This window comes from Ursus americanus, chromosome 14, assembly GCF_024610735.1.
Source record: "Ursus americanus isolate L20-20 chromosome 14, mUrsAme1.1.p, whole genome shotgun sequence".
Taxonomy (NCBI): domain Eukaryota; kingdom Metazoa; phylum Chordata; class Mammalia; order Carnivora; family Ursidae; genus Ursus; species Ursus americanus.
Genome location: NC_142140.1, coordinates 51,527,666 through 51,555,571, shown reverse-complemented (window position 1 = coordinate 51,555,571; position 27,906 = coordinate 51,527,666). Strand labels below are relative to the sequence as shown.

The following is a 27,906-nucleotide window of genomic DNA, read 5'->3' as shown; positions in this document are numbered from 1 at the left end:
CTGTGGACGGCGGGGACTGTGTGCCGTCGCTGCTGTCCGTCCGAGGCTCGCATCACCTCTCGCTGTCCTGAAAGGCTTCGGGAGCTTCCGCCACATCCTCTGTGGCCGTGACCTCCGCTGGCCGCGGCAATCGTATGGTGGTCGACCCCGTACCCCAGAAAGCCAGCAATGGTGAGTGTGCGGGATCGGGAGTTGGGCAAGGGGGGCGGTGGGACCGGCTAGAACCGGCCGTGGCGGGACCTGGCCTCCCCGCGGTGAACTCTGGAGTCTGGGGACCCGAGGCGCCGGTGGCGCGGCACGCGGCGCGGGGCCGGGCTGGCTGCCGGGACCCCCGCGTCCTTTCCCGTCACTGCGCGGCCGCGTCTCCCTTAGACTGGGCGATGACCACAGGGAGGGTCATCAAAGGACAGTCATGCCTCGGTCTCCCGGGTTCGTGTGCGGGAGGTGCTGTGGTCTGTGGGGTCCCCAACCTTCTCTCCCGGGGGGGACCCAGTTTCCCCTCACTTTTCCAAACGTTTAGGGAGTAGGATCTCAAAGTCACGACCCTGTGCCCCCAGCCTAGCTCTTTATAGGACTGGCAATAAATGCCTAAATTTCCAGATCTTCCCCTGCATTTGGAAACGCCATCTTTCCTCTCCAGTTCATAGCATCATTATTAACTATTTGTTCTCCATGATGTGTTTCAAAGTACGCAGTATTTTATCATTTATTTACAGAGCCATGAATGGTTCTTTTTAAAGATTTATTCTTTTGGCCTGTGGATATTTTACATAAGAGGAGAGCCAAGAATAACCGCCTGGAATATGTCACATGAAATCCCTTGCCTCTCCTTCCAGGATCTTTCCTGAGCACCGGCATCCTATGGGAAGTCCTTTGGGTGGCGGTTCCTCTTTGGAGACTTCCCTGAGTGTGGTCTCCTGTCAGTATTGCCCCTGCCTGAGTTTGTGACTTTATTCAACTTCTTTAAGCCTGCGTTTTTCAGTGAAGTTAAAATGTATTTAACCAGTAGATCTCCAAAGTATAAAATTTTGTAAAGAGGCAAGAAAAGGGTGAATTTCAGGAAAAAAACATTCCATCATTACATTTATTAAAAATTTTGTTTCCTTTTTTTCCTCCTATGAGCGGGTATAGTAACACCCAGAGGTTTGGCCTTTTAGGTGATTTGAAATGCAGTATCAGGACTTAGACTTGCAGTACCTAGAAGTGTGTTCAATTATGATTGTTTCCAAACAATTTCTTGCCATGTAACTAATAATTAACTGACATTTATATTTTTTGAAAGGAGTAGATATTTGTGTGTTGTTTGTTGAACTAGAAGAATCCTTACAATTTTCTTTCCTTTCTTACACATAAACACTGGATTTGAGTGATTTTGTCCAAACACTGAGCTTATCACTTTTAAAATATTAGTGGTGGTTCAGAGCAACTTGGTAGGAAGCAGAAGCCTGAGGTCAGTGTTTCTAAGGTAAGCCCCCCCCCCCCCCCCGCCCTTGAGCCTGCGAAGGGAAGTACTTGAAAGCCCAGTTGGTTCTTCCTGGAGAGCCTCCCCCTGCAGGTGTCCTACGTGCTCAGACACCACAGAAGAAGCTGAGAGAAGCTGCAGAGCCAAGGAAAACTGGGAATGCCTGTGTACTTGTGTACTTGGAGGATGCGGTTAGAGAACGGGGCAGTGTTGCTCTTTCTGAGGTGGTAATTGTGGTTTCCTTGGGCCTGTTTCTGGACATAGCCTTGAGCTTCGCGTCTGCAGTGTACGTTCACTCAGAGTAATTTCATACATTGAAAAGTCTGTGAAGGTCTGGAGGTAGGGCTTCTGGACAAAGAGCTTGTGAATTGGGGAGTTCTTTTGAGTCAGATCCTTAAGTTGAATCTGGCCAGTAGTTTCCTAACTTGTGAGAATTGAACCATTATGCCCGGAGAGGTGTGTACGTAGCTCCCAGACTTCATTCCTATGGCTGCTCAAGTGTCGTCCCCCTGCCCAAACCTCTGCCCTGACTCTAGGGGTTGTTATCCCAGCAGGTGCAGCCTGGACCACAAGCTGGGAATATGAGTTTGCCTTCTGAAGTGTGGGGAAGCACGCTGCTTATCTTACCTGATTCACGTATTTGCATTCCTTTCCTTGTATGTGTTTGCGTATTGCAGCTCTTAACTTCAGGTAGCTTCCCTTAGCCATTTGTGATGCTGTTTTCTTGGTGAGAGCATGACGTTTTTAGTTCTTGGACTTTGAAAATATAGGTCGATTTAAAGATACAATGGAAGTAATGCAGAGAATCCTGGAACCAAACCGTTATTTGTTCCTTTAGGCAAAAGAGTCTCAAGATGTGAGATGGGGGTATTTGAGGTTCTCAGGTAGACTTTGCATTTTAGGTCGGTTTTTTTGTGTGTAGAGAGCTTTGGAAATTTGAATACTGTAATACTGTTAATGTTGAAGGCAAATTAATTCCTCTTTTAATTGATATGAAGAAAACTCAAAACTTGCATAAATCTTTGATAATTCCCTAGTGCATTGTAATAAGCTACTTAATAATCTTAACCCCTCAGTAAGAGTTGAAAGGAGAAACTACAGTGCCTTTTTTTTTTTTTTTTTAAGATTTTATTTATTTATTTGACAGAGAGAGACAGCCAGCGAGAGAGGGACCACAGGCAGGGGGAGTGGGAGGGGAAGAAGCAGGCTTCCCAGCGGAGCAGGGAGCCCGATGTGGGGCTTGCTCCCACAGCCCTGGGATCATGACCTGAGCTGAAGGCAGATGCTTAACGACTCACCCAGGTGCCCCACTCTGGTGCCCTTTATTATGCAAAAAGACTTGAAATTTTTTCTTATGGGTTAAACTTTTATAAGTGTTCATGTTTTGCTTTGTTTTTAATATTTAGAGAGAGAGCACACACACTAGCAGGAGGAAGGGGCAGAAGGAGAGAGAGAGAGGGAGAGAGAGAGAAAATCTCAGACTCCCTGCTGAGCATGGAGCCCAACGCAGGGCTCAGTCCCACAACCTGGAGATCATGACCTGAACAGAAATCAAGAGCTGGACACTCAGCAGAGCGAGCCACCATCTAAGGATGAAATCTTAGAATGGTTTTCTATGTAGAAAAAAATTTTTCATTAAATTTTAAAAAGCAAAAGAAGGTCATTCAAAATAAAGAGTATTAAAAAGAAAAAATATGGTTTATATATATATATTACTGTTTACCTTAAATAATAATGTATGCAGGGGTTAGCAAAACTCTGTAAAATACCGTCTGAAGAGACCCACTGCCAGAACATGGTGGTCCACTCCAGAGCTCTCGCTTCAGGCACCCCCCAAAATGAGTGTTGATCATTTCTTGAGCACCCTATTAGTGTTTCTTTAAATGAAAACAAGCACTTGCAAATGCATGTTTTTCTTAACCATGATTTTCTTCTTGTATGAGCAATCAGGTTCCATATTTTGGGTGTTTGCTCACAGTTTAAGCCTCCTCCCTCCTTCTTTCTCTTATGCCTCCCACTTGGTCAAGCTGATGAGAAAATCTGAGTGATATCTCCTCTAGAGATGGCAAGAGATTCAAATCACACAGACCCCTGCTCTTGGGCAAGAATTCTTGCCCCAGCCACAATGAACCCCATACCAGGCTCTTTTCATTGCTTTCTGAAGCCATTTCAGAGCTGCTTGAGGGGCCAGCCCTGCCTTCCCCAGAGACCTTTATTATGTGATTTGAAAACCTTTTCCTACCATCTTGATATGTGCATGTGTGTCCCCATGCCTCACTGACCTCAGTCTCAACATGGGAACCACATCTGCAGGTGACAATAATTGCTGGAACTGTGAGCCATGTCCAGACATGACTGCTATGCTGTGGGTCTGCTTCTCTCGCTCTGACTTGCTCACCTAATCTGATGTCTGATGGCACATGCTCTGCGGCTCTCGGGCTGGAGAGCTTGTGCTGTGACCTGTGCTACCTCGTGTTGCATGGGTGACCCTCCCGAGACTCAGTTCTGTGTTCAGCCTACTGAGTCAGCAGTTTACAGAATCCCTAGGCCTGTGGGAGCAGGAGTGTAAGATCGAGGCCCTCCTTAAAGTGGTCCTGGGTCAATGTGTTTGCTGGTCTATATCTGTGTTGGGGTGAAGCTGTGACAGGGGCTGGGTTGGCCCCACATACCTGAGGGTGGGGTGGCAGAAGGGACTCTATCCTATGCAAGACGGGGGCCCCCTGGGTGGTCACTCCTGAAATAGCAGTCATTGAGTTAGAGAAAGAGAAGAGAGGGTGAATGGCAGCCAGTAGCTGGTGGGCTGAGTCCACACCCCTAAACCTAGGGACCCTTCAGTCCCTCTGCTGCCACCCCTGCCTCTACTGCAGCAAAGATCTGGAGCCTCGAGTTTAGGGGACGACACTCATGGTACCCCTGTGGCTCAGCAAAAAGATTAGTTCAAACTTGACTTAAGGCCAGGGTCCTCAAACCGTATAAAGCTCTCGCGGCACTGCTTTGAGGCTCTCTGGAGGAGCAAAATGTATAAATACCAGAGTAGAGGGGACACCCGCTCCCCTGAAGTATATCCAGTGATGGAAAACAAAACTGGAGAGGAAGCAAAAGAAAAAAGTGTTGAAACTGATGCAGAGAGGCTGGCTCTGAAGACCCAGAGGGGGTCCCACAGGACCAGCCAAGAGGATCCTTGGCTATGCACAGGCTAGGAAATCAAATGTAAGCCAGCAGGAAGTGAGAGCAGAGTTTATTGAAGATACAGAGAGAGCAGATTCAGATGGAGCGTCTGGGAGACTCAGAAAGGAAAAGGGGAATGAGTCTCGTCTTTGTTTGGGGTCTGGAGGTTTTAAAGAGCATTTTTTAAAAGATTTTATTTGACAGAGTGAGCTTGTGCACGCACAGCAGGGGGAGCAGTGGGCAGAGGAAGAAGCATGCTCCCTGCTGAGCGGGGAGCCCGATGCAGGACTCCATTCCAGAACCCTGGGATCATGACCTGAGCCGAAGGCAGATGCTTAACCAACTGAGCCACTAGGCGCCCCTTGGGTCTGGATTTTTATTGAGAATGGTGGTTTGTGTATATGTCCTCTCAGGCATCTGGGAACTGGTCCAATGAGCACAAGTGCTCTGCTGTCTTCCATATGTCACTTATGCCCTGGAGCCCGGTGTCCTGGCAGCACAGTATCTGGAAGAGGTATATGACGAACCCTCCAGGTCACTCCTTAGATGTTATCTATTGTGCTGCAAAACTCCAAAGAAATCATTAACTCCTTGATCTTTACAAGGAGGACATACATTAAGGCATGTGTAAGGGGGCGCCTGGGTGCCTAAGTGGGTAGGTTAAGCCACTGACTTTTGATCTCAGCTCAGATCTTCATCTCAGGGTCATGAGTTCAGGCCCTGTGATGGAGCCTACTTTAAAAAAAAAAAAAAAAAAAAAGGAGGCAGGGGTACAGGTTCTAGCAAGAGTAGAAGCAGGAAAAAAAGCAAAGAAAAAAAAAAACAGCATTTTTTTCATGAGGTCCCTTCAGTTTTCCTGTCTTAAACCCAAGGTCTGCAATTTGACCAATTGAAAATTCAACATATACTAAAAGAATTTCCACAACCAAAAAGATAAAAGTACACTCCTTGGTGCTTTGGGCCTTTACAGCACGGTTGCTGAATTAATTTTGCCATCTGCTATAATGCACTAATTTAGGAACCTTTATGCAGATAATCAGTACTACGGTTCAACTTGCAGTTAAAGTGGGGACTCCACTATGCTTAAGCAGGGTACCCCTGATAATCTTTAGGGAGTTGCTGAATATAATACAGAGGACAAATAAGCATGTCTCACTTGAACCATGAAAACCGTGGTCTTACCTAAAAATCTCTCATGGTCTTAGTGTCCATTGTCTTTTTTTTTTTTTCTTTATTTGAAAGATTTTATTTAGGGGCGCCTGGGTGGCACAGCGGTTAAGCGTCTGCCTTTGGCTCAGGGCGTGATCCCGGCGTTATGGGATCGAGCCCCACATCAGGCTCCTCCTCTATGAGCCTGCTTCTTCCTCTCCCACTCTCCCTGCTTGTGTTCCCTCTCTTGCTGGCTGTCTCTATCTCTGTCGAACAAATAAATAAAATCTTAAAAAAAAAAAAAAAGATTTCATTTATTATATGAGAGAGAGGGAGAGGAAGAAGCAGACTCCTCGCTGAGCAGAGAGCCCCATGCGGCACTCGGTCCCAGGACGCTGGGATCGTGGCCTGAGCCGAAGACAGACGCTTAACCAACTGAGCCACCCAGGCACCCCACACCTATTTTCTTCAAGTGTCCCATACTGAACAGAGAAAGGACGAACCTGATGTGTCATAAATTTCTCCCTCTCCTCCCCTCTCATGCTCTCTGTCACTATCTCTGTCCCTCTCACAAATAAATAAAATCTTAAAAAAAAAAAAACCTTTAACAAATTTTTAAATTTTGTTTTTGCCACTTCCAAATTATACTAACACAGTGGGACCCCACCGACCTTACTGCACCACCCCCAGTTAAATTACTTAATCTGACCCAATGTAAATTAAACGGGGCCTTCAAGGAATCAAAACCACTGGTTGAAAACCACCTTTTTAATGAAGAAGTGGTGATTCCCTCTGGTTCTCCTTTTAATAGCCTTGTTTGGCCTTTTCTTTAAATCTGGGAAGAATGAATGACACCTCAGAGTGGATTACTGCAACCTTGAGGCTGTGTTTGCACCAAAATAAATCTCGACTCCCAGTCCCCACCAGTATGCGAAATTACTGACTCCATCCATTCAACAGCAGATCAGTATCCTGCCGTCACAGATTTGACCAAGTCTGTTTTGTTCAGTGCCTATTTCACCAGCCTGTCGGGTGCAGTTGGCCTTTACCTCTGAAGTGACATGATCCACCTTTTCCTGGTGACCTTCAGGGAGCGTCCACACCACAGCCAGTGCACACAGTCTCTGCAGGTAGGATCTGAACGGCATCCACCTTGCTCCAGGAGCACAGGTATGACGTTGCACTGATGACATTCTCTGTTGAGGATATTTGGGACATAAAAATTTTGGTAAAAAGAGCTCATGGGGCGCCTGGGTTGCTCAGTCAATTAAGCGACTGCCTTTGGCTTAGGTCATGATCCCAGGGTCCTGGGATCAAGTCCCACATTGGGCTCCTTGCTCAGCAGGGAGCCTGGTTCTCCCTCTCCTGCTCCCCCTGCTTGTGCTCTCTCTCTTACAAATAAATAAATAAATAAAATCATGTAAAAAAAATTTTTTTAAATAAAAAGAGCTCATAAAGGGGCGCCTGGGTGGCTCAGATGGTTGGGTATCTGCCTTCAGCTCAGGTCGTGATCTCCAGGTCCTGGGATCAAGCCCTGCATTGTGCTCCCAGCTCAGCGGGGAGTCTGCTTCTCCCTCTCCCTCTGCCTCTTCCCCTGTTTGTGCTGTCTGTTTCTCTCTCTTAAATGAATAAAAATAATTTTTTTTAAAGAGCCCATAAAAAGGGGATAGGCCATTACCATATATATGATGTGAGGCCCTGGCACCTTGTTTAAACTCTTAAAAATTGGGGCACCTGGGTGGCTCAGTGAAGTATCTGACTTTGGCTCAGGTCATGATCTCCGGGTCCTGGGATCAACCCCTGCATTGGGCTCCCTGCTCAAGGGGAGGTCTGCTTATCCCTCTTCCTCTGCCTTTGCCCGTCTTCCTGCTTGTACTCTGTCTCTCTCTCAAAGAAATAAAATCTTATTTAAAAAATTCTTAAAAATTATTTGGTAATCTGGAGCCCATTCCCTCCTTGACATGGTGAAGAAGTCACTATTGTCCCTCTCAGCAGCCACAGCACTGTCTAGATTCTTTTGGTGTTGGAGGCAACACATTCCTTGCTTAAAATTTTACTTGAGCCCATTGATGCTGTTACTTGGAAAATGGCCCGCCCTGAATAAGAACCCCTACAACAAAATGGGAAGGCTCTGGACTCTGGTCAAATTGCCACACAGCAGGGACACCTGTGAGCGCCCTCTGACACTGTTTCACAATAGAAGCTTCAGTGACCTCTTCTCATGCCTCCTGGGGTTGCCTGTGATGGCCTTAAGTTGTCCATAGGCTTCTGATGCAAGAATTGGCCCTAGGCCCCAAACTGTATGCCGTCAGTCAGTCGTCTGAGCACTGACCAGCAATAGCTTCAGCTATGTTTATAGACTCTTGGATGATTGTCTACGACACGCTCCTTCATGGTTAAGGAATTCTGGGACTCTCTCACCTCACAGATATCTCCAGCATATAAATCAAGGTAAGATTGGTCTCCACGTATACTAAGGTTTCAATGTAAGTCCTTGCCTGGACACCCCTTATCCACATCAGAGTTCCAGACACTACTGAGAGCGATGAAGGCACTCATTTCACTTCTCAGAACATACAGTGCTGGGCCCTCAAGAAGGCATTCAGTGGAAATTTCTGCTCTCCCACGTCTCGGGGTTTAGGCCTCATAGGGTACCATAATAAGTTATTGAAATAAATCCAAATCAATCGAATGAACAGTGGCTCTTTCAGTCGCCAGTCATCAGGGATGAATATTAATGCGTCTGTCTTCATCTTTTTTTTTTCCTGATAGACTTCTTCACAGCAGTTTTAGGTTTACAGAAAACTTAATCAGAAAGCGCAGAGAGCAGGCACCTGGGTGGCTCAGTCATTTAAGTGTCTGCCTTCAGCTCAGGTCATGATCCCAGGGTCCTGGGATTGAGCCCCTCAGGGGCCTCCCTGCTCATCGGGGTTTCTGCTTCTCCCTCTGCCCCTCCCCCCACTCGTGTGTGCACACGCTCTCCCCCTCTCTCAGATGAATAAATAAAATTTTAAAAAGAAAAAATACAGAGTTCCCACATAACCCCCCGCCTTCGTATAGTTTGTCCTGTAGTTTGTATCGTGCAATCACTGTGCTACCGTTGTTATATTCAGTGAGCCAATATTGATGTAGTAAAGTCCTCGGTTTATAATGGCTAGACTCTGTGTTATACAGTCTCTGGGCATTAGCCACGTAAAATGATGTGTGTCTATCATTTCTGTATCATGTAGTATACTTCCACTTCCCTAAACATTCCCTGTCGTCCCATCTATTTATTCATTCCTCCTTCCCAGCCCCAAATCCCTGGCAACTGTAGCTTGTTTACCGTCTCATAGCTTTGTGCTTTCCGGAACTATGCTTGGAATCATAGAGTGTGTAGCCTTGTCGTAGTCTGCGTTCACTTAGCAATATGATTTTGAGGTTATTCCATGTCTTTTTGGCTTGATACCTTATTTCCTGTTATCACTGAATAATATTCCATCATATGGAGGTTCCACTGATTATTTTTCCACTCACCTGTTGGAAGATTACCTGTAAGTCTTGGCAATCATGGATAAAGCTCCTATAAACATTCATATGTAGATTTCTTTATGAAGTTTTTTTTATGAGTTTACAACTCATTTGAGGTAATAGGAAGGATGGTGATTGCTGGATAGTATGGTTAAAAACCAGTTTTTTAAGAACTGCCCATCTTCCAAGGTCAGCCATGAATGAAGACTCCTGTTGCCCCACAGCTTCACTATTATTTGGTATTTTTTTCTCACTGTCTTGAATTTTAGCTGTTGTAATAAATGTCTGGCTATATCTCATTCTGTCATCGCAATTTCTTTTTCTTTTTTTTTTTAAGATTTTATTTATTTGACGGAGAGAGACTGCCAGCGAGAGAGGGAACACAAGCAGGGGGAGTGGGAGAGGAAGAAGCAGGCTCCTAGCGGAGGAGCCTGATGTGGGGCTCGATCCCAGAACGCTGGGATCACGCCCTGAGCCGAAGGCAGCCGCTTAACGACTGTGCCCCCCAGGCACCCCTGTTATCGCAAGTTCTAATGACATGGCGTTGAGCATGTTTTGCTTAATTACCGTCTATCTTCTTTGGTGAGGTGTGTGTTAGGATCTTTTGCCCATTTTTAATTGTGTTGCTTGTCTTATTGTTGAATTTTAGGAGTTCTTTGGACATTTTAGATACTAGCCCTTTATCAGAGAAGTGTTTCATAAAGATTTCCTTCCAGTCTGTGGCTTCTGTTTTCCATCTCTTAACTTTCACAGAGCAGGTTTTCATTCTAATGAATCCAAACTCACTATTTTTTTTCTTTCATAGATCCTGATTTTGGTGTTCTATCTAAAAAATAATTACCAAACCCCAGATCACCTAGATTTTCTCCTATGTTATCTCCTGGGAGTTTTTTTTATAAGATCTGTGAGTCCGTTTTGAGTTAATTTTTGTATAAGGTGTAAGCTCTGTGTCTAGATTTTTTTTCATGTGGATTCTACTTTTCCTGGCACTTTTTGTTGAAAAGACTGTTTTCCGTATTGCATTGCCTTTGCCTCTTGTCAAAGATCAGTTGACTATATTTGTTTGGATATATAGGAAAGCATAAATTTTGCTTTTGTATATTAACCATTTATCCTTCAGTCTTACTCTGCTCTTTTACTAGTTCAAAGGACTTTCCTTGTTATTGTGGATTATTTGACATTTGCTCCTTAGATAGTCATTTCATATGTGACAAAGAGAGTTTTATTTTCTGCTTCCCATTCTGTATGCCTTTTATTTCTTTTTCTTGTCTCCTTATATTAGCTTTGATTCCTAGAGATAGCATCAGATTCCAAAGGTTGAGGTCTCAGTCCTGCAAGACTCACCTCAGGTGCCAGCTACAAGGCCAGGCTGTTACCTGTGCCTCTGACCTACAAATTAGAATTTCTGTCAACCCCCTTCAACTCAGCATGGCAGTCACAAGTCCAGGTTGTTACCTATTCTTCTGACTGGTGATAAATCAGAGGTGCCCACAACCTCCTCCTTGGCTCTAGTTTGATTAATGCTTAATTTGCTGGAGCGGCTCACGAACTCAGTGAAACATTGTGCTTGTGAGGTTGCCACTTACTATAAAAAGATATAACTCAGGAATGGCCAAATGGAAGAGGGATAAGGTGAGGCATGGGGAAAGGGCTCAGAGCTTCCATGTCCCCTGGATGCACCCCTATCCCAGCACCTCCCTGTACCCTCCAACCTGGAAGCTCTCCAACCCCACTCTTTTAGGTTTCTATGGAGATTGCATTACATAGGTGTGATTGGCCATTGATTCAACCTCCGGCCGCTGGATTCTCTCCCCTCCCTGCGGATCAGGGGTAGGACTGAAAGTTATAACTTTCTGACCACATGGTTGGCTCCTTTGGCAACCAGACCCCTTCCTTAGGTGCTTTGCAAAAGTCACCGCAATAACATAGCACCAGCCATTTTATCACTTCCAACACTTAGAAAACTCCAAGGTTTTGGGTAGTTTGTGAGGCAGGAACTATGGCAAAAGACCAAATATGTATGCAAAATATATTTGATCATCTGAATAAATGTATATTTCTTATAAATCACACGGTTGCAGTCTTCATGAATTTTCCATGTGAACTTGAGAAGAATATATATTCTCTTTGATAAAGTATCCCACAGTTTTCAATTAAATCCAGTGATGCCACTGTTCAGTTAAACTGTAACTTTTCTGATTTTCTTCCTGCTGGATCTAATTACCAATAGAGGGATGTTGAAGCGCTCAACTGTGATAGTGGATTCATCTGTTTCTTCTTGTGCTATTCTATCCATTTTCCCTCATGTATTTTGCCACATTATTCACATAAGCAGCATGGTTTGCTATCTCTCCTTGGAGACTTTTTTTTTTAAGAGAGTGCCGGAGTTGGGGGAGGGGGTTGGGGGAAGAACAGAGGGAGAGAGAGAGAAAGAATCCCAAGCAGGCTCCACGCCCAGCACGGAGCCCAGCACAGGGCTCAATTTCACAACCCTGAGACCATGACCTGAGCTGAAATCAAGAGTTGGGTGCTGAACCAACTGAGCCACCCAGGGGAAATACAAGGAAGACATTGGTCTTTGAGTGTGCTTCCTAGCAAAGATCTCCTAAAGCCCTTGGAATTTCCTGATAAGGGTGATAGAGCGTGTTTTGTTCTAATGAGGCGTTTCTTGGTGGGCTCCTACATAGCTTCAGGATGGGGATTGGACACCAGAAACACCAGGCCTTGATGGGAGGTTTAGAACTTTCAGCCCCAATTTCCAGCCTCTGGAGAGGGAAGAGTGGCTGGAGATTTAAGTTAATCACCAAATGCCTTGAGTTAATCACTTCTGCCTACATAATGAAACTTCTTTCAAAACCCTTACAGATGGGATTTCGAGAACTTCCAGGTTGGTGAACACATGAAGGTGCTGGAGGTGGGGAGAGGTGAGGGACAGCTTGTGCGGAGAGAACACGGAAGCTCCAAATGTTCCTGCCCCCTCACCCCTGCTCCCATTCTTTTCCCTGTGTATCTCTTCCATTGGACTGTTCCTAAGTTGTATCTCGTCATAAACCAATAATTTTAAGTCAGTTGCTTTCTTGAGTTCTCAGAATTGTTTTAACAAATTACCAAACCTCAGGGGGTTTCAAAGGCATCTCTGGATTTGTAGGCAGCTGGCTGGAAATGTCAGTAGACAAGGTGCCCTGTTAATGGCTGGCATCTGAAGTGGGGCAGCTTTGTTGTAGGGAGCGCTCCATCTGCAAATCTGACGCTAAGTCTGGGTAGTGTTAGTATTGAGTTGAACGACTGGACACATAATGGGTGAATCAGAGTTGGATCAGTGGCGTTAGAGGAAACACCACATACTTAGGAAGAAAAATCCTGTCACTGTCACAAGTGTTTTTCTGTCCTCCACCTCCTCAGGTCAGTCAGGCTCCAAGAAAATCCCAATCGTGCTCTCATAAAATAGATCTTGAGAGAACAGGCCTTCTTAAGAACAGAATGTTCTGGACATATTTTTAAATGGCTACTTTTCTGTCTCTCTGATTTTGGAAACAGTAGTTTCCCTGTGACCTCAGTTCTCTGATGGATCTAAGAAGAGTTGTTGATTTCAGTGGGTTTTTTTTCTTATGAGGACAGGAATGCCAGCATCTAAACTCCTTATATGTCTGACCAGAAACCAGGAGTCTCTGATGTTTTTTGATGTTTGTCTGCTGAGCTTTAAGTCTTCATCCCTCCTTTCCTCCCCTTGCACTCCACCTCTGCACCAGGGGACAAGACAGGCTGGCTATTCACTGCTTTGGCACTGGCAAGGTATTCAGTTCACTGAAGGCCCTGCCCCTGTACCCGAGGTCTCACCCTAACCCACTCCCAAACCTCAATTAAAAAACCCAACCAGCCCTTTCCTTGCTCTCTCAAGGCATTTCCCACCCGCTTGAGAGGCCTGCCCTTCCCTGCCCTCCCTGGACACTTGCATTATGGAAGAAACCCTTTCATACCCTCTTGACATGTGTGTGTTTTCCGTCAGGACATCGGACTCACATCTTGGGTGGGAGCCCACCTTCCTGTGCAGGTAACTGTGAGAGTTACAGAAAAGGTAACCTGGTGTTTATATTGCAGTGCATTTTACTTAATTATTCAGTTGATAAATCCTTCACATCTTTCCATACCAGTACGTGTCACCCTTTGTTTTTAAGAGGTATGTAACCAATTCTCTCAAAATAAACACTTGTTACCAGTTTTTGTGCCAAAATCTGTGAACTAGAATTCAGATTTCCACGTTACAGGACAAAAAATAAAAATTGCATACTTCCCCAAACTTAGTTCCTTAAATTTGTATCATCAAATACATTCAGAAACTGATATACATATGCTTTATGAGAAGATTTTGTGGTGATAACAGTATAAACATCTTTGTAATCATCGAGATTTGTAAGTGGGCATTGGGCAGTTGTCTGTCTCCTGAGGTTCCTGACCTGGCTTGTCTCCATCCTGCACCATGTATGACCTCTAACTGAGTCTTTATTCATAACCCTTACTATCTTTTTTTCCCCCCACTAAATGGTATTCTTTTAGTTTTACCTTTAAATAAATGAGTATAGGGGCATCTGGGTTGCTCAGATGGTTGGATGTCTGCCTTCGGCTTGGGTCATGGTCCCTGGGGTCTTGGAATTGAGCCCCTCGTCAGGCATCCTGCTTGGCAGGGAGCCTGCTTCTTCCTCTTCCTCTACTGTTTCCCCTGCTTGTGCTCTCTCGCTCTCTGTCATATAAATAAAAATCTAAATGAATGAATGAATATGAAATTACATTCAAAATGTGTTTTGGTTGGTTCTTTGCAACAGTATGTTTCATAAATGCTTGTATCTTGAGGCTGCAGGCCATCCAAGTTATTCATCCATTGCTATGGTTACTGTATTTGGGCTTTTCAAATTTAATTTTTACTCTCGTTAAAAATACAGCCTCTGGGGCGCCTGGGTGGCTCAGTTGGTTAAGCGTCTGCCTTCAGCTCAGGTAGTGATCCCGGGCTCCTGGGATCGAGACCCAGGTCAGGCTCCCTGCTCAGTGGGGAGCCTGCTTTTCCCTCTCCTGCTCTCCCTGCTAGTGCTTTCTCTGTGTGTGTATCAAATAAATAGTAAAAATTTAAAAAAATACAGCTTTCATTCTTGTATCAGACTCCCAGTGCAAATACACAATAAATTCTCTGGACATTGGAGAAAAATTGTAGATCGTGATCAAGTTCAAATTGACAAGAAATGGCAATGGAGCATATCAGTTGATGGTTTCCTCCACTCATGCATATTCATGTATTTGTTGACTGGTCATCAACACAGGGCATTATTAAATTGACTAATTTTTGTCCTCATCAGTATGAAATATAATATGCTTGGTCTTTTTTTTTTTTCTTATTACTTAGCAGATGGACTTTTTTTTTTTTAAGATTTATTTAGAGAGAGAGAGATATGGCACAAGCTGGAGGGAGAATCCCAAGCAGACTCTGCACTGAGCGTGGAGCCCTGTACAGGGCTCAGTCCCACGACCCCGAGATCTCTACCTGAGCCAAAACCAAGAGTCAGACGCTTAGCCCACTGTACCACTGAGGCGCCCCCTGATGGACATTTATTTCATATGTGGTCTTTTTAAGATTTTATCCATTTGACAGAGCATGAGCAGGGGGAGCAGCAGGCAGAGGGAAAAGCAGACTCCCCACTGAGCAAGAGCCTGACATGGGGCTTGATCCCAGGATCCTGGGATCATGACCTGAGCCGAAGGCAGACAGCCAACCAACTGAGCCGCCCAGGCACCCCCTAAGTCTTTAATATTACATGTTATTACAGATATTTTCTTCTACCTTGTTTTTTAATTTCCTCAGTTTGATTGTGAATTGCTCAGTCTCTTGTTTCAGGTCACTCTTTCCCTCATATGAGAAAATTCCCCCTATTTTTGGATCAATGAAGCATGTATCTATGACTTCCACAGGTGTCCTAGTTTTATCTTTCGCATTTAAATCTACAATGAACTGGCTATTTTCCATGGAATAGAAGTGCATACAATACATTTTCCAGTTTGTCTTTGCCCCATGTGTTGAAAGGGTTTCTGATGTCTGCCACTCCTCTACAGTGCCTGATCTGTCCTTGGCCAACTTCGGTATTTACTGCTGGCCCATGGAAGGCACTTTTCCCTTCCCGTGGTCTTTCTCTCTGCTAATACTATGCTGTCTGGAATGCTATAGTTTGAAAATCTTTGATGTAGATTAGGCAAGCCGCCCCTTTGTTCTCTGGAAGACCTTGACTTTTTTTTTTTTTTTTTTTTTTTTTGGCATTTGTTCCTCATATTAGGTTTGGAGGAATAGTTTTTGTTGACCCCTAAAAAATCTGTTTGGGGGATTGATGGGATTTTATAAAAATACATTTTGGGAAAGGAAACATTTGGGAAATGGAGTTATTTCTAAGAACGTGTACCATATTTTTTACTTTTTTCATTCTCCTTTGATACTCAATAAAAATTTAAATCTTTTCGGGTGCCTGGGTGGCTCAGTCGGTTAAGCATCTGCCTTCGGTTCAGGTCATGATCCCAGGGTCCTGGGATCAAGACCCACATCAGGCTCCCTGCTCAGCGGGGAGCCTGCTTCTCCCTCTGCCTTTGCCTGCTGTTCCCCTGCTTGTGCATGCACTCTCCCCACCCCCGTCAAATAAATAAATAAATAAAATCTTTTTAAAATTTAAATCTTTTTCTATTAGAATCATTAATATCAGTCATTAGTCTTGTTTAGTATTTAATTACATTTGTTTGGGGGGGGTGGCTGGCTGGCTCAGTTGGAAGAGCATGTGCCTCTTAATCCCAGGTCATGAGTTTGAGTCCCACATTGGGTGTAGAGATTACTTAAAAATAAGTAAACTTTAAAAATATATATAAGTGAATTTATTCTGGAGGAAACCACATACAAGCTCCAAGGAGATATTATCTCCTATTATAATCCATAGGATGGGTTCAGTTCCCCAAGTAACAAATTGTGACAACACATGTAAAATATTGCCTTCCCGGGAAGCCCATCTAGGGACCCAGTGCCTAGGTCACATAGGCACCCTCTGCTGCGCATAACGAAAGTTCAGACTCTCAGAACGAAACCTAGAGTTTGGGATATTACCCTAGTCTTTGCATAAACAGTTTAGGCACACTGAGTCACTCTCATCAGGTTGGTGGGGTCCCTCCTACATCTTGGCTCTCAGATACCAGCGAAGGACAAATACTGTGAGCAGGCATCCGTAAGGATCAGCAGTCTCGAGCCTGCTAGTAGTGTTCACCCTCTTCTGCACACTAGGTAGTAGGACACCGTTAGGAGCAGGGGCTGCAGGCCCGCCGTAGAAAGAGGCATTAGAGGCAACGCAGGGAGCTCATTTTACTCCGTGGATCTACCAAGAAGTCTGGGTTTCCTATTCTGTTTTCTTAACCAAATGGGCAAATCCTGCCATCCAGATGACTCCGTGGGAGCCTTTTCTCTATCAGCTGCATGTGGACATCAGTGGGTTAATGATCTTTTTCAGAGACCAGCATTTAGGAGAATGAATTAGCTGAGGGATATCTATGCCCAGAGGTTAGGCAGTCGTACTCCTGAGCCCCACGTGAGGGCACAGAAGTGAGAGAAATGGAAGGGCAGCCTCTAGGGCCGCTGGTTGAAAATCACTGCCTCCTGAAACTGGAGAAGGGAAGTTTTATGTTCTTTTAGAGGAAAACACTGCTGAACCCTTTGTGTGCTTTATGACAGTGGGTGCATTCATCACCAAACCATTGTGGCTTTCAAATGAACTTCCTTGAAAATTGCAATTTTTATCCAGTTCCTCATCTCAGCAAGGCCTGAGGTGCACTGTTATGGTTCTGCCACAAAGAGCTCTTCTAGCATCTTACCATCCCAGTAGATGTGCGTGTGTGTGCTAAAAATTGGTGAGCAGCAGCTCTGAGACCCAAACTGTAGGGATTTTGTGTAGTTCTAAGTTGTGGTGCCGTTTTTATGCCTGAGCTGTAATTTCTGAATAACTCCCTAGCCTCATGAAGTGGGACAAATAGAAAGGAGTAACTGAATCTCTGACAAATTTTTTATAGAAAGGTTAAAATTAATACTGTCTACCAGATGTTTTCATTCAGCCGGCTGCATATGACTACTACTAATGGCCTGGAGCACATCAGGACAATATGGATGGCTAGCTGGTCCTGATTATAAAATGGATTCCCCCGGGCCTTCTGGCCTTATGTGTTTGGCAATGGAAATAGAAGGAAAAGCTCCCAGTGTTTCACTGTGTTTTTATTCGTTAAAACTTCATGTGGATGGGATCCTGTGCTTCATGGAGTGCTGCCTGATACGGTGGAAGGTAATGAGGAAGGAGCTGAGTTTTTCCTCACAAGGAATTGATGGTCTTAAAATGGAAAGGTTTCTTTCATTTGCGTATCATTTCTCTCATTCTCTAACGCGCTTGGGACTCTACCATTAGAGAGCAATGAGACTTGAAGTGAACATAGTAAAAAAGTAGAAATAATTTTCGTGTGTTCATGATACTCCTAAATTTATGAGGAAATGATTACGTATAGAGAGTGAGAATTCTGATGACCAAGTCATAGAACATTTTGAGTTTACAGAATCATGTGAACTTCATATGAATTGACTATAGATTCCTAGTGCCGTCTCATCCATCCTCCTCTGCACATATGTGGGATGTTTTAGGACCCAGTGGCCTTTGAGGATGTGGCTGTAAACTTTACCCTGGAGGAATGGGCTCTGCTGGATCCTTCACAGAAGAAACTCTACAGAGATGTGATGCGGGAAACCTTGAGGAACCTGGCCTCAATAGGTAAGGATGACACCTTACCTTCACCTTGTCAATTAGAGGACAAGTATTTCTTGACCATCAGTGTTCCTTGATTTGGAATGGGGAAAAGGAATACTTTGGTAAATCAGGCATGGTCAGAGCCCATCATGGACTTGTAATGTAATAATTCTTCTATAATTTATTGCTTTTTTCTGGGTTTCATTGTAGGGAAAAAATGGAAAGACCATAACATTGAAGATCAGTACAAAAACCAGGGAAGAAAACTAAGGTGAGTTGCATTCACAGTGGAAAGCAGTGTCCGAGGAAATCTTTATATGTTATGAAAATTGAAAAGCAAGCAGACACAAGACAGCCCAGCTTCAGATATATTTTCTTCTAGAAAATTTTCACCAAAAGTGTTTTCTTAAATGTGGCAAATCATCAGTGTTTGCAAAATAGTTCATTTGGAAATATTGTTCAGAAACTATATGACTCTCACTGTTTTCATATAATAGTTACAAGGTTGAGCCCTCTTGCAGAATACTCATTTTCAAACAATTCAGACAGGACAGAAAAACATACTCTTTACCTATATGTAAATGATAACAATGTAATTCTAGTATTTAGAATACTATATAGATAGGAAATCACAAATTAATATGCTTCTGGTTTTTGTTTGTTTTTTTTTTTTTTAGAAGTCATATGGTAGAGACGCTCTGTCAAAGTAAAGAAGGTAGTCAATGTGGAGGAAACTTCAGTCCTATCCCAAATCTTAATCTGAACAAGAAAACTCCCGCTGAAGTAAAACCATGGGAATGCAGTGTGTGTGGAAAAGTCTTCATGCGCCATTCATCCCTTAATAGGCATAAGAGATCTCACACTTCACCTAAACCATACAAGTATCAGGAATATGGAAAAAAGCCTTATAAATGTAAACAATGTGGAAAAGCTTTCAGTTATCTCCAACCTTTTCAAAAACATGAAAGAAATCACAGTGTAGAGAAATCTTATAAATGTAAGGAATGTGGGAAATCTTTTAGATATCGCCAGTCTGTTCGAAAACATGAAAGGACTCACACTGGAGAGAAACCCTATCAGTGTAAACAATGTGGTAAAGCCTTTAGATATCATCAAACCTTTCAGACACATGAAAGGACTCACACTGGAGAGAAGCCCTATCAATGTAAGCAATGTGGTAAAGCCCTCAGTTGTCCCAGTTCCTTTCGAAGTCATGAAAGAACTCATACAGGGGAGAAACCCTATGAGTGTAAAAAGTGTGGTAAAGCCTTCAGTTGTCCCAGTTCTCTTCGAAAACATGAAAGAACTCACACTGGAGAGAAACCCTATGACTGTAAGGAATGTGGGAAAGCCTTCATCTCTCTTGGAAGCTTTCAAAGACATATGATAACACATACTGGAGTTGGACCATACAAATGTAAGGAATGTGGGAAAGCATTCAGTTGTCCCAGTTCTTATCGAATACATGAAAGATCTCACACTGGAGAAAAACCCTATGAATGTAAGCAATGTGGTAGAGCCTTTAGTTGTTCTAGTTCCTTTCGAACACATGAAAGGACTCACACTGGAGAGAAACCCTATCAATGTAAAGAATGTGGAAAAGCCTTCCATTGGCTGACCACTTTCCAAGTGCATGTGAGAACTCACACTGGAGAAAAACCCTATATATGTAAGCAATGTGGTAAAGCCCTCAGTTGTCCCACTTCCTTTCGAAGACATGAAAGAACTCACACTGCAGAGAAACCCTATGAATGTAAACAGTGTGGGAAGACCTTCAGTTCTCCTCTAGGTTTGCAGATACATGGAAGAACCCACACTGGAGAGAAACCCTATAAATGTGAGGAATGTGGGAAAGCATTTGTTTCTCTCACAAGTTTTCGAAGACACATGATGACACACACTGGAGACGGACCTTATAAATGTAAGGAGTGTGGGAAAGCCTTCAATTGTCCCAGTTCATTTCGAATACATGAAAGGACTCACACAGGAGAGAAACCCTATGAATGTAAGATATGTGGTAAAGCCTTCAGTTGTTCAAGTTATGTTCAAGTACATGAAAGAACTCACACTGGAGAGAAGCCCTATGAGTGTAAGGAATGTGGGAAAGCTTTTATTTATCGTACAACCTTCCGAGGACACATGAGAGTGCACACTGGAGAGAAACCATACAAATGTAAAGAATGTGGGAAAGCTTTCAGTCGACCTAGTTCGTTTAGAAGCCATGAAAGAATTCACACTGGAGAGAAACTTCTTGAATGTAAACATTGTGGGAAAGCCTTCAATTGGCCCACATCCTTACATAAACATGTGATGAGAATGCACAGTAGATAGGTAAATTATAACTGAAAAACACAGGAGAGTTTTCAGTCTTGACAAATACAAAGTCATGTAAAAACACCACTGGAGAGAGATGCCATGAATGTAAGTAATAGGGGGAAAGTCTGATACAAATTAAATCAAGCATAATAACTCCAGAGAATTCCCTACATGAAAGAAATGCTTCAGAAGTTAAAAATAATGAATTTCATTCTGGAACTCAGTCTCTGGACTATGGCTTCCAGTCGTTGCTTTTTAGCTGAACATTGAGTTGAGACAAGTCTGTCAGCACTGTTTAAGCAATAGTACATAAGCTTAGTAGGTTAGCGTTTTTCCTTGAATCAGCTTATAAAATTTTTGTCTTTCCATTTTGAAGTCTGTTGGATCTATGGGTGAGTTAAAGTGTATTTCTAATATGTAAGGAGGGTTAATTTTTATATAATTTTTTAATTGTTCAGTAAGTGAAGGGGCCATGGAAAAATGACATTTTGGTATTTGTTGGGATTTTCTTATTGACCTCATGTCACAGGTACTGGATATTCCCTACCCATTATAAATATTCCTCCTTTCATATGAGAAAAGGTTTCTTTCTTTTTCTTTCATCAAAGAGCCTTATTTTCCTAGCTAATATAGTTAGCATAAATTTGTAAGTATGCAGAGTTTATCATAGAGTATTATCTTATTAGAACTGCTATTTACATATTTCCCCTTTACTCTTTCTCATCTCTTCTGTGATTTGGATACTAAACTTTAAGAGACCTGTGATCAGACACAAAAATGTAGAATTGGATATGGCTCTCCGGGAATGTGTTAGGTCAACATGGGTAATGTTTTGACCTAATTTTCTAGAGTCTGTTCTCTTTACAGTTTCATGTTAGAATTCACTAAGAGCCTCACTTGCATGAGATTTGGAAGGCAGAAGGGAAGAAGTTCTTAGTTTTTAGAGTCACAGTACAGGCAGTGATAGAGACCATAGGAGTTTTGCATACATCTTCCAGCCCATTTTGCTGATTCTTTGCCCTGTCAGTCAAGAGTATCTTTGAATACCACCACCAACTACTTGACTTCCATTTTCTCAGAGCTGTAGGTTTCCACAGATGCCTCCACAAGTTCCACAGCAAAGATTGATGCCATTTGGATTTTCCTGCAAGCCATCATGTGTCCACCAGGCAGCAAATTTAGGCTGTCATGGTTGAGAATGTTCTTTAAAGCGCTGACTTCCCTCTTCTCTGGATTGTATTTGTTTAAGGTCTAATACATGTAGTAAGCATCTTGTTCTATTAATACTCCTAAGGACTGTGGACTCCTCATTCCACCAACACAGCTACAGTGATACAGTCAAAAGAAACCATGTGGTAGTTTGTTCCTCTACTGCACTGTATGGTGACTTCTATGACCCAGTCCTTTCTTGTGAGACTAAGCACCTTCCTCTTACACAGCGAGATTGTGGGTATTTCTAATTACAACTGAACCTAATTCTTCAGTACATTTTCAATTATGTTTTTATGTGATTTACAGTTTTTTTTTTATCAAACCAGTGTTTCTGTACATGTTCCTTTAAAGTGTTTTATTAACTGTTATATACTAACAAATATTATTTTCTCCCATTTCCTGATAGGATATATTAAAACATCCCATTGCAGTTGTGGATTTTTCAACTTGTAATTTCATCATCATTTTACATTCTGAGTCAATATCATCATGTGCATACAAGTTTAAGTATTTTTTCCTCAATTTTTAAAATTCTGTACTTATAATTTTTATAATTAAACAAATTTCTCATCATTCTTAATTCCAAAAACTTACATCATGGTTTTGTCAGTGCCTTCTTGCCAAAGACTTCCAGAATGACATCTGTAGTCGAGAGAGAGGTGGAATGAATTGTGGTAATAAAGATGACCACAAACCATAAATAACAATGGATATCAGACACCTGGCTGGCTCAGTCTGTGGACCATGTTATTCTTGATCTCGGGATTGTGAGCTTGAGCCCCACATCGGGTGTAGAGATTACTTTTAAAAAAGTAAAAGGGGCGCCTGGGTGGCTCAGTCAGTTAAGCGTCTGCCTTTGGCTCAGGGTCCTGGGATCGAGGCCCACGTCAGGCTCCTTGCTCAGCAGAGAGTCTGCTTCTCCCTCTCCATCTGCCCTCCTCCCCACTTGTGCCCATGTGCGCTCTCTCTCTGTCTCAAATAAATAAAATCTTAAGTAAAACCTTTTTTTAAAGATTTATTTATTTTATTTTAGAGAGCATATGAGTGGGGAAGGGGCAAATGGAGAGAATCTTCAAGCAGACTCCCAGCTGAGTGCAGACCCCAACCCAGGGTTTGAGCCCATGACCTGTAAGATCATGACCTGAGCCAAAACCAAGTCAGATGCTTAACCGGCTGAGTCACCCAGGTGCCCGCAAAATATGTAAATTTAAAAAAATGAATTGTATCAGTGTGAAGTTGCTCAAAAAGTTGAGGATTTGGACTTGTGAGACTCCTACAGAAATTAATACATTTAAAAGCAGACATGTAAAAATAATTTTTTAAAAAAATTAAAAGCAGATATGTATACAGGGGAATTGCAGGGGGAGGGGAGGAAGCACATCCACAGACCCAGGAAAGACCCATGCCCAGAAAAGGGCTGAGAATACCTCAAGTCTTCGTGCTAGGCTGGTAGTGGAGGTCTTTCTGTGCATGGAGCCAGTCTGCAAAGAGTAGGCAACACGTGGCTGTTTTTTTCAAATGCCCAAGTTTCAAGAAAAGATCACAAGGCATACAAAGATACTTGAAAACATGGCCCAGTCAACCAAATTAAATCATAAATCTCCAGAAACCAATCTTAACAAAACACAGGATTCAGATTTAGTAGACAAAGAATTTTAAATAATACTCTTGGGGCACCTGAGTGGCTCAGTTGGTTAAGCATCCAACTCTTGATTTTGGCTCAGGTCATGATTTCAGGGTTGTGAGATCAAGCCCCAGGTCAGACTCCGTGCTGCACATGGAGCCTGCTTCAGATTGTCTCTCTCCCTCTGCCCCTCCCCCAACTCAAGCACTGCATGGTCTCTAGATAATAAATAATACTCTTAAAGGGCTTAAGAGGAAAATAAAGTCAGGAGAAGATTCATAGATGAAGAAATTGAGAACATCAAAGAGAAAATATTTTGAAGATAAACAATTGAAAAAAGTCACTAGAGGTATCAAAAGCAGATTCAAATATGCAGAAGAAACAATCTGTGAACTTGAAAACCGGTCATTTGAAATGATAAGTCTGAGGAGCAGAGAAAAAAAAACAAAGTAAGCGAAGGAACTTCTGGAGTACGATTAAACCAACCAATATGAACATTATGGGAGTCCCAGAAGGAGAAAAGGGAGAGGAAGGGGCAGAGAATTGATTTGAAGCAACAGTGGTGGAATATCCTCCTTTCTCTGTCTTCTCGGTCTGATCTTCCCATCATGCATATGTTTTTGTACTTAGTATTCCACATTTTCCAAAGGCTCTTCTCATATTTCTTCACTCTTTCTTTAGATTGCATAATCTCTCTCCATCTATAAATTCTTGTTGATAATGTGACATCATTATCACACCCTCCTTTACTTCTTTAAATATGGATTCCCTTAGATCTTTGAGCATATTTGTAATGACTGCCCTGAAGTCTTTGTTAAGTCTGTCATCTAGACCATCTCACAGGCAGGTGTCTGCCTTTTTTCTGTTTGTAAGTCAGTCCTTTCCATTTATTTGCATGTATTATGCATTTTCAGTTGAAAATTTGACATTCTAGATCATATACTTTTCAGGGCTGCTTATTGGTTTTGTTTTGTGACTAGCTGACTGACATTTTGGTGAAATCTGTTTTTTTCCACATGTGAGCCTCCGATGTTGCTCTCCAGAGAGCACAGCCTGGGGCTTGCTCACAGTCACAGTGGGATGACTGGTTTTGACAGCCTCTCTCATTGACTGTCTCTTTCCCTGATCACACTGTTAGGGCAGACTGGTTGCTTTATTAACAGTAGCCTGGGACATCAACTGCTCCAGAACCTGATCCAATTTCATTCCTGCCCATTTGAGGAAGTAGTTTTCAAGGCCAGGGTTTGAGGTTTGTTCTAATCCCAAGACGGCTTTCCTTATCTGTCTCTTTCCCTGGTTCTCTAGTAAACTAGCTGGCCTACTGGCTTCATATATTGATCTCATGAAGCTACTCGCCTCCTCTTCGTGGCTTGCCATCAAAACCTCCACTGTCTTGAAGAGGACCTTTAGTCTTGAACCTCCACCCATTTGTTTCACATAAAGTTAACCCTTTTGGAGAGAGCTTCGGAGCTGTCTGCCCTTAGGAACTGCCTCTGCTTGTGAACAAAATCCTTGCGCCACAGCTCTGGAATGATGGGTGGGCTCATTGGCCTGCCTTTCTCTGAATAACCCACCCTCCCCCCTTTTTGGAAAGCTTATATTTATCTGAGAGAGAGCACGAGTAGGGGGAGGGTCAGAGGGACAAGCTGACTCCACGCTGAGTGCAGGAGCCCAGCTCAGGGCTGGATCCCAGGACCCTGAGATCAAAACCTGAGCCAAAGTCAGACGCATAACCGGCTGAGCTCCTGAATAACCCCCTTTTAGGAGAAAGACACTAGGTGTGGGTGGCAGCCTCTTCTTGACTGGCCTCTTGGCATAGAACTTCTGCCCTATGAATGAGCTAGGGAGAGGGCAGTCGGGGCTCCAGTGTTCTTAACATGCCATGTCTGAAGTGGGGTCTCCACTCCTCTCAGTGGCAGCCAGATGGAAATAAGCCTCTGCAATATGTAGCTGGGAGGGAATGACACATGCTGGTGCCTTCCCCCCCCCCCAGGAAGATACATCCCTGGACTGAGAACAGGGTTAGGGGAAGTCTTGTGGTCTTGGCTGCCCCTGCCTGGAGTGGTGTTTGCATCATTGACGTCAGAAGGGCAGAAAGCACGTTGTGGTTTCAGTGCCATGGACTCTCACTCTCACTCCCCTTGCTCTTACTTAGGTGTTTATTTGTTATATGCCATCATGACACTTTCCAGAGCCTTAAAATAATTGGATTTTCAAAGTGACTCCTACCATTTATATTTGTTTTGCTGGGGAGGGGGTCCACAGAGCTAGCTCCTCGTGCTGCCATTCCAGAATACCGGTTTTTCTTTTGATGCTGTGGTGAATGGAATTTTCTTAATTTCAGCTTTGGATTTTCCATTACTGGTATATAGCGATACAGTTGATTCTGTGATCTTTGATCCTATGACCTTTCTATTCTAAGTCTTCTTCCCCTTAAATTCAATAGCTATTTTTACAAACAAAATTGTGTCATCTCCAAATAGAGTTTTGCTTCTTTCTCTCTAATCTCTGTTCCTTTAGGTTTTCTTCCTTGCCTTGTATCAGCTAGGTGTTCCAGAACAATTCTGAATAGAAGTAGTGGAAGAGGGCACTTGTTTTGTTTCCAGTCTGTGGGGAAATGTATTCAGTCTTACACCTCTAAGTAGGATGTTACCTGTAGGCTTTTCATACGTTTCATCAGATTGACGTTTCCTTCTAGATAGCATTTGATGAGAATTAAATCCACTCTTGCCTTCTTGGACAAACTCCACTTCGTCAGTGTATACACAGTTATATGTCTCGCCATATTTCATTTGCCAATATTTTGTTAAGCGGTTTTATGTTTGCGAAGGTCATTCTTCTGATTGTTGGTTTTTTTCCTCTCCTTTTTCCAGTCTACCCAAACCCACTTCTGTTTCAGTTCTTTTTTCCCCTCCAGTTTTATTGAGGTATAATTGACAAGTAAAAATCTATTTAAAATACTCATCATAGTGATTTGACAGAAGTATGCAGTGTGAAAGGATTCCTGCCATTTTTTTTCTTGTAATGTCTTTGTCTAGATTTGATAAAATGATTTACAATGTAGTTCCTCCTTTTTTATTAGTGTGGTACTGGTATCATTAAAGTATGTTAGAATTCCGGTGGTGAGGCTCTCTGGCCCATGGCTCTTTGTGTGAAGATTTTTAACTACCACTTCAGCTTCTTAACTTGATAGAGACCGATTCAAATTTTCTATCTCAATTTCTTCCTGGGTTGATGTAGTAGGTGTGAATATGGCTAGGAATTGTCCATTTCAAATAAATTATCCAATCTTTTGGCATAAAATAGTTCATATGATGCCTTTATAGCTTTAAAAATCTCAGGTATGTTTGTAGGGCTTGTGGGTTTGGGGGGGTTGGAGTGGGTATACTTGTTTCCTTGTTTCTCTATTTTTGTAATTTGTGTCGTCTTTTTTTCTTGGTGCTGCTTTGATTTTACCAATTTTCTTGATCTCGTCAGAGAACCAATTTTTTGTTTTATTGATTTGCTCTGTTGGTATTCTGGTGTTGTATTTCATTGATTTCTGCTTCTGATTTTTTCTGCTTTTTAATATTTCCTTTTTTAAGTTTTACTTTTGATGTGCTTTTTCTAGTTTACTAAAGTTGAAACTTAGATTGTTGATTTTATAGCTTTCTTCCTTTCTAATGTATTTAAAACTATAATTTTGACCCTAAAATTTTTGTATGTGTTCCATAAATTTTTATATTCTATTTTCATACTCATTTACTTCAAGGTGTTTTTTTTCAATTTTTTTATTATTTGATTTTTAATTCCTTTTTTGTGGTTTGAATTAGTTGATTTCTTCGAGGATCCAAAGCAATTTTTTAAGGTTAAATTCTTTTATTTCCATATAGTTAACATCTTTTCCATGAAAATGACTTCGTATTTTAGCAGAAACTTATATCTTGCCCTCATTAATGCTGCGCAGCCAGAAATTACCAGGAACAGTTATAGTAGAACATAGTTGAGTTATTGATTCATTGTAATGGTGGAGACCATGATTCATCTCACTAGAGGGTAATAAAAAGGATGGACTTATTCTGCAATTTGGCCTTACATTAGTTGGTTGACAGGGGGAGGGACTTCAAGAAATCAGGACATTGATTAATGATATCAGGAAGTAAATGTAATTCTGTGGTTGGGTATCTTGATCATTGGATCTAGAAATGGGTCTAAAACCAATGATGAAGAAGTAATTGTCAATCGTGTTTGCCAGAAGAGTGAGACACTTGGTAATCTCTGTGGCTTGGACAATTTTGTTGTATAATCCAGTTAGAAGATAGTGGCCTCGTGTTGGTCTTGTTCCATCACAGTCAGAGAATGAACCTGTGTGATTTTGGTTGTCTGTAAGATAGTTTATGTTCAACATCAGAACAACATAGCCTTGTTATAGCAACTAGCACCACCAGTGCTTATCTAGTACTATCCGTCCAGCTCCCGCCTTGCCGAGTGTGCTCTCAGACACCATTTCCATTGTTCTATGGAAATCACTCAGTCCCAGAGAGCAGTACAGTACTACTTGAGCAAGTTCTACAAAGTAGCTATATTCCCTTTAAAAAAAAAAAAAAACAAGCAAGTGCAATAAATTTTAGTAACAAAAGTGAGTCACAAAAGCTAGTAAATGACAAAAGATTGAATTCAAATCCATACCA

The 27,906-nt window shown here is 42.6% G+C and overlaps 1 protein-coding gene across 2 annotated transcripts; it reads left to right on the top strand.

Annotated features, from left to right (window-relative positions):
* Nucleotides 1-27,826, top strand: LOC123777732 (uncharacterized). 2 transcript variants are annotated; one of them, XM_087867249.1, is made up of 5 exons: nucleotides 1-171; nucleotides 6,789-6,949; nucleotides 17,982-18,108; nucleotides 18,295-18,355; nucleotides 18,762-27,826. In XM_087867249.1, the coding sequence occupies exons 3-5, from the start codon at nucleotides 18,075-18,077 to the stop codon at nucleotides 20,413-20,415; spliced, it is 1,749 nt and encodes a 582-aa protein (XP_087723375.1). In that variant the 5' UTR covers nucleotides 1-171; nucleotides 6,789-6,949; nucleotides 17,982-18,074; the 3' UTR covers nucleotides 20,416-27,826. The 2 variants fall into 2 exon arrangements, with proteins under 2 accessions (XP_087723375.1, XP_045630524.1); XM_045774568.2 differs by lacking the exon at nucleotides 6,789-6,949.
* Nucleotides 27,827-27,906: the final 80 nt, after the last annotated feature.